Source organism: Macrobrachium rosenbergii, chromosome 10, assembly GCF_040412425.1.
Source record: "Macrobrachium rosenbergii isolate ZJJX-2024 chromosome 10, ASM4041242v1, whole genome shotgun sequence".
NCBI classification, from domain to species: domain Eukaryota; kingdom Metazoa; phylum Arthropoda; class Malacostraca; order Decapoda; family Palaemonidae; genus Macrobrachium; species Macrobrachium rosenbergii.
Window position 1 is genome coordinate 6,401,900 of NC_089750.1, and position 6,924 is coordinate 6,408,823.

The following is a 6,924-nucleotide window of genomic DNA, read 5'->3' on the forward strand; positions in this document are numbered from 1 at the left end:
CAACCTTATCAAGATTTACATCTTTTCAAGTATTGTAAATAACTTCAGAAATTTATATTTAGAAAAGCAATAATTAAGCACAGTTTTTCCAATAATCTTAACTTTTTATTGGTGGCTAGTCTTCATGTCTTATTTTCGGTCATTCCTAAGGCAGTTTAAAAGCTAACCTAGTATTTTTTCTTTTTTTTAGGTGGACACTTGGGTGAAAGATCAACTGAAAGATGCTCCAGAGGGAATGAAAGGGGGCTGGTTCATTTCATACCTGACCTTCTTTGATGTTCAGAGATCACTGTCAATAGGGACAGGAGTAGCAGTTGCTGTGGCTGTAGGTGTGAGTCTGGCAGTATTGGTGGTAACAACCCTTAACATTGTTGTGAGTCTGTTAGCTGTAATAAGTGTAGGTGCTATCATATTGGTGACCTTAGCTGCACTGGTATTACTTGGGTGGCATTTGAACATTCTGGAGAGTGTTACAGTAAGTGTAGCCATTGGTTTAGCTGTAGACCTCACTCTTCACTATGGCGTTGCTTATCGGTTATCCCCAGAGGCTGAGCGTGATGCTGCTGTGTCTTGGGCAGTTGGTCGCCTTGGTAGTCCAGTTTTCATGGCTGCAGCCACCTCATTGGCTGCAGGTATTGCTATGTTACCAGCAAGAGTGTTAGCATATGTGCACATAGGCACTTTTCTTACAGTAATTACAGCTGCTTCTTATGTCTATAGTACCTTCTTCTACCTCCCTCTGTTACGTGTATTTGGTCCAGAATCTGGCTGTGGACAACTGTCTTATCCTCAGTTAACGTGTAGTCAGTGTTGCTCTCAAGGTTCTCAGCCCCATGTTGACAAAACTGTGTACCACCAAGCTTTTATGAGCGAATCTACTCTCTCAACCTCAAGCACATCTTGTCCTCCTCCTCAGACTCATCCATCATCAGATACACATGAACTTGAACCACTAACAGCAACAAGATTGGCTGGACGAGGTGGATCTCATAATCGCACCGTCCACAACCCTACACGTCATAAAGTTGGGCAAGCTCAGCCTCAGCCATTACCAGATATTCCTCACAACCACGTTGCATCCCACACTGACGGAGTAGCTCCCCAAGGAGGTGCAGGTCGAGCGGCTCGCTCAGGCTCTCTGTCATCATCAGTGAGTGTCCGGGAGCAGGGAGCTTTTGTTCCTCGTAAAGTGTCATTACCATCCCCAGGGGGAGCAGTTAGTGAAGGAGGTGAGCCTTCGCCTCGGCATAGCGTTGCTCCAGCATCGTCAGCTACCACAATATTGTATTCAGAACCGGACACAGATTCTGGACAGCCATCTCATCATCATCATGAAGGAAACATCACCCCAATATCTGTAACTCCGGAAAGTGGAACAATGGTTGCTTAAGGCAATGAGGAACTAATGTGACATTCGGCTGTGAATATTTGTGTGTGTATATTCTCATATATGATGTTTGCTAAAGTGAAACCACAGAGTATTTGTAATTGTGATAACAATATACTGTATTGCTCATTACACCTATACTGGATGTACAGTATATATTTTGTCATGTGATGTGCTCCCTGCACTAGTCTTTTTTTTTTTTTTTCATTGGTAGCCGAGTTTCTTGTAAAATGCAATTATTGTACAGTATATTGCATCTTGAAAGGATTCAGAGATTTTAGAGTGGTAGTTCAAGTTTAATGTTTGGAGAGCTGTTAAAATTGTTTTGCAAGTGTGAAGGTTTTAATGCTTCTGTCGTTGTAGAATTTTTCCCATTTTAAGATGGAGTCATTTATAGAAAATGCAGCTGGGATATTGATTTTTATAAATATGGGGATCTTGTATTAAGATTAAGCGATAATTTTTTATCCATACTCTGAGAGAAATACTTTTAATTTTCACCCCAAAGTTAATGATCTGCTAAGCAGTACATATCAGAAATATTCTGCAGTCATCCATTGACTATGGTCTTCCACATTTAATAAACAAACTTGTTTGACAGTGTTAGAGGACATTGGCAAAATACAATTTCATTTGTTTGTTATGTATTGCAGTTTTCATTTCTTAGGGTAAGTTTTGAAAGATAGTTTTACCCACATTGTGGTGCATTATGTTTAATTGAATAGTATAGTTAATTAGTACTGCAGGAAATTTTTTTTATATTTTTTCAGATATGCTCTCTTTAATTTGCTTTATTTTTGTTTTTACTAGTTAGTATAATTCTGTCTTCATTTACTTAATGTATTATTTTATTAAGATGTTGGATAGTGAAAACTGTAGAAGTGTCTGTTTTTTAGTGCCATAGATTAATGGTACACCATCCTCAGTGCCAAAAATAATCATTCTTGCAATATTTTTCCGTCCTTTTCTTTTACCAATTAGATAATTTATTTTTGTGTATTCTAGCTTTTCATGATCATGATCATCAGATAGAAGATAATGTTTAGTTTTACATTTGAAAGCAGCGTCAATAATTTTAACTTTTGTGGCATAATTTTCTTCTAGGTTTATTGAGGAAACATTTTCCTTTAATGCTTAAATGCCCAGCAGTTCACTTTACTACTTTGCTCTTAATCAGTAGTTTATAAATGAAATAGTGTTGGATTGGGTTTGTCCGCAGTTGTCTTATGAAGTGGATTTTAACAGCACAAAGAGGATCCTGTGACCTCTGTGGCAATTTTAGCAAGTGGTGTTTGTGAATGTTGTTAAATATCTAGAACACGTGACATTCCTCATAATTTCACTTTGTTTATGATTAATGCATTCATTATTATTTTTAGCAAGTCAGTTCAAGCATGCACACATGGATGTCTGTAGGAGAACTGGAGTTGAAATGTTCAATTTTCACTTTTACTTAGTTTTTAATATGAATGTGGTTTACAATATATTTGCATCATTTAATGAAGAATTGAAGAGATGCATTTATAACAACACAAAGGAGTATTCAGAAGTTCTCACAGTTCAAGAGCATATGTGTATGTTGCATAATACAGTAATGTTTTGGTGTATTACAACTCCTGAGTTAATGTAGTTTTTCTATGGTTGAACAAAATGGACATGGATGTTAAAAGGAAAGAACTCTTGGTTCCTTTCATTAACTGTGAGAAGTCATTTAAAAAAGAAATTGGGGAATGGTAATTGGAAAAGAAGGGTAAAATTTAAGAATTGTGTTTTGATGTTTGGATCAAATTTTTCGTTACTGCTATTTAGTTTTATACATTTCTAGAATATTATGCACATGTAATCAAGGTATGAATATTTGCAAGAAGTTACCTTGTCTGCAGCTGATACTAGATCTTGGCCTGTGGACTGAAATACAGTATGGAGATTGAAGGTTATTGTCATTTCTTTTCCACTTCAATTTAAAGACAAAAATTAATTTCATGCTGAAGAAATGCCCTGTAATTTTTTGTCGAGTTAATACTGCTTATTCCTCCAAAGATTTGGTAGTTGCTTATATAGGTTTGCACTTTTATAAGTCAGTTAAAAGTATACTTGCCTAAATTTTAATAGCTCCAGTTCAGTTGAAATAACCACAGACGCAAAGTTGACAGGTATTAAAAGATTTAAATGTATTTAATAGATAAGTTTTACCTGCAGTGTATGTAAAACTAAGTCACTTGAGATTTTTAATGATGATGTTTACTATGTTACAGCCGTGTATTTTTAGGGACTGGTATGCAGCTAGCAGATGATAAATCCAAAGTCCAAGCTGTAGTTTACAAAGTGTTTGTCTGTGGACGTGTTGATTTTAACAGTTTTGAGTCAAAAGGCCAATTACAAATAGGTGAACTGATTAGTTTTTATTGCATGAGTGTAATATAGACCATTATTTATGTACAATATAAAATGTTGTGAACAGGGAAAAGATTTTATGCATGGGTAGGACTGGTAGGAACATTGTTGAGGTTGAAGTGCCTAGAGAAACGGTAATGTAATTGATTTATAGTCTTAGTCATTGTGCAACTTTTCTATTTCAACTTGAACATGCTGGCAGGACCACAACAACAGATCTTGAATATTAGTGGAATAGGTTAAAATGTAGTGTGAATATATTTATAATACAGTGAAAAGAATTATTATCAGCGTTCACGAAGGTCATTGTTGAGTGAAAATTCTTACCATATGTTGTCAGTGTAATCATGTACCAAAATTCTTAAAAGGCAATTGTAGAGTGAAAGCTCATTCATATTATTGGAGTTCAAGAAATTTCGACGTGAAATTTGTACTTAATACAACTACAATGTGCTTTACAATCCAGCAAGGAGTAAGTCACTGACTGTCTTTCACTGGAGACTTCTTTCCTTGTTAGATTACTGTCTTGTATTGGGAAAAAATTTTCTCTTCATAAATTTAAGGCCACAAGTAATTAGTAAATTCCGTAAGTACTCAATATTGATATATGTAGTTTTGTTTTATTTCTTAGGTATAGATGTGATTTACATCACAATGCAGTGTTCCAAGTTCACTTTTTTATTTTTTTATTAAGCATACCCATTTGTGTATGTTAGGGCTATCAGCTTTATACCCTTTATAACAAAGCTGAAGATGTTAATGGAGAAATAAAGTGTTCTTTTTTTCTAATAGTTGAGTTTTTCTGTCCTTTGTATTGCCATTTACAGACATGGTCTTTCTTTTCTTTCTTTCCGTGTTTAAATATTCAGCTGAAAACCCATATGGACAGAGTCAACAGACTATAAACCCAAGAGGGCTACAAAGGAAATCAGCCTGCAGGGAAAGACAAGTTATAGAAAAAAGTGATGAATAAATAAACGAATATGAGGGGAAAAAACAAAGTATATCTTAGTTTAACCAGACCACTGAGCTGATTAGCAGCTCTCCTAGGGCTGGCCCGAAGGATTAGACTTATTTTATGTGGCTAAGAACCAATTGGTTACCTAGTAACAGGACCTACAGCTTATTGTGGAATCTGAACCACATTATACCGAGAAATGAATTTCTATCACCAGAAACAAATTCCTCTTATTCTTCATTGGCCGTTCGGAGATTCGAACTCGCGGCCAACAGAGTGGTAGCTGAGAACAGAACCCACTCGCCCAACGAAGAACTGATGATCTGATACACTGGATATCAGGAGACATCAACAGAAGCTGGAATGATTTTGCTCCTGGCCTAAACATTTGGAGATCGACGATTCCACAACAGCACTAGGCAAACTATTCTTAGTTGTAGCCAATATAAAACTCGCAGCAAATTGAGTACATAGTATTAGACCTATACTAAAGAAAGACACACTGTTTGCAGCAGCAACCTGTCTACTGTTGAAAGCAAAAACAGCTAGGTCAAGTAAAGAAGAGTGCGGAGAATGTTTGTCTTGTAGTACACCCCCGTAGGGACTTAGTGCCGTCAGTGCACCTCATGAGGTGCACTGTAGTCATTACTTAAGGTTCTTTGCAGCGTCCCTTCGGCCCGTAGCTGCAACCTTTCATTCCTTTTACTGTTCCTCCATTCATATTCTCTTTCTTCTATCTTACTGTCCACCCTCTCCTAACAACTGATTCGCAGTGCAACTGCGAGGTATTCTTCCTGTTACGCCTTGAAAACCTTTTCAGTGTCAAATTACCTTTCATCGCTGAATGGCCTTAGTTACCCCAGTGCTTGGCATGTATGCCTAAAATCCATAAATCAATCACTGTATGCAGTGCATTGCTTTTCCTACAGCTTGGCACCTCTCCATGGCAGTGCAGGATGTTGAATTGAACATTGCAGAGTTTACAGTTTTTAAGACTAACTTTAAAAAAAGTCATTTCATTATTTTGCAGTTCAAGTGGGGGTCATCAAATTTTATGAGTGCTGAACAAATTTATGGAATCCAAAAAATAAAGCTTTGTTAAAATCTATTAATTAAAACCTAGAAAAGTAATAACAGCAGATATTGTCAGTCATGCCAGCAGTTGCATACAAGGAAAATGAAAATACAGAAGGAAGCAGGCTAATCAGAATGAGTAGATCAGTAAACACTCTGCAAAGTAGGTAGGTTGTTTGAATTTTAAGTGTACAGCTACTACGACGGTGGTAAAGTAACTCGGCTGAAGTGAAACATGAAACATGGCCTGCCAGGATATCCTCCGGGGCAATATGAATCATTGTTACTTCTGCTTTGGGGGGCGAAGGAAAAGACTTCACTGAGTAATACTCTGTGATCTATCAGTGGTGTAAAGACCAAAATGAATGAGTCACTGACGCATGTAACTTGAGAAAGACACTCAGATTTGGTCTATTACCACGCCCCCTCTAAGAGCTGGCCCTTCCCTCTACGCCCCCCTTGCATCTATGAGTAAAATTCCTTCCCAAATTAGGAGGAAAATAAAAAAAAAGAGAAGGAGAAGGAGTTTCGAGGGACAGGGAGAGAGGTAAATAATTGCAGAATAATGGTAAGCCTAGCGAGTCTAACTAGAGTGGTAGACTATAGGAAACTAACGTTATAGTGCAATACGTTTGCATATTTTTTATAAACTTCTGAATATTAGTTCCTCACTCTTGTTCAGAAAATAACAAATATAATTCTAGAATTTTAAAATTTTCCCTAGGCCTCGCGACTCCCCTGGAAATTGCTGACGCCCCCCTAGGGGGGTTGAGAACCACTGGTTTGAGAAACACTGGTCTAGTGTCTGGAACAACTGATTAAAATACGCAACTGGCACAAGAGTTTTACCAACCCAAGTTTGTTACCTAGGAAGAATCTTACACACACACGTATGGTTTCCTTGAGTTTCATCCTATTACTGTAGAGGACAACAATAACAATGCTTTAAGGCACATATAAATTAACAAATCACAAAGGCAACTTTTAGACAGGTGAAGATGTTCGAAAAATAGTCAATAACTGTTTGATATAACGTTTTAGGAAAAGGTAAAGAATGTAAGATAAGACGAAAATACAATGTCTGCAATGATGTAATTCTTTAATTATCCAA

General features: G+C 36.9%; 1 protein-coding gene across 2 annotated transcripts in view; it reads left to right on the plus strand.

The window, feature by feature from the left end:
* Positions 1 to 4,570, plus strand: part of disp (dispatched) — a 139,337-nt gene extending 134,767 nt beyond the window's left edge. For both annotated transcript variants that reach the window (XM_067109816.1, XM_067109817.1), the window contains one exon: positions 191 to 4,570. In XM_067109816.1, the coding sequence (XP_066965917.1) occupies positions 191 to 1,390 (1,200 nt within the window). In that variant the 3' untranslated portion in view covers positions 1,391 to 4,570. The remainder of the gene's footprint in view (positions 1 to 190) is intronic.
* The last annotated feature ends 2,354 nt before the right edge of the window (positions 4,571 to 6,924 follow it).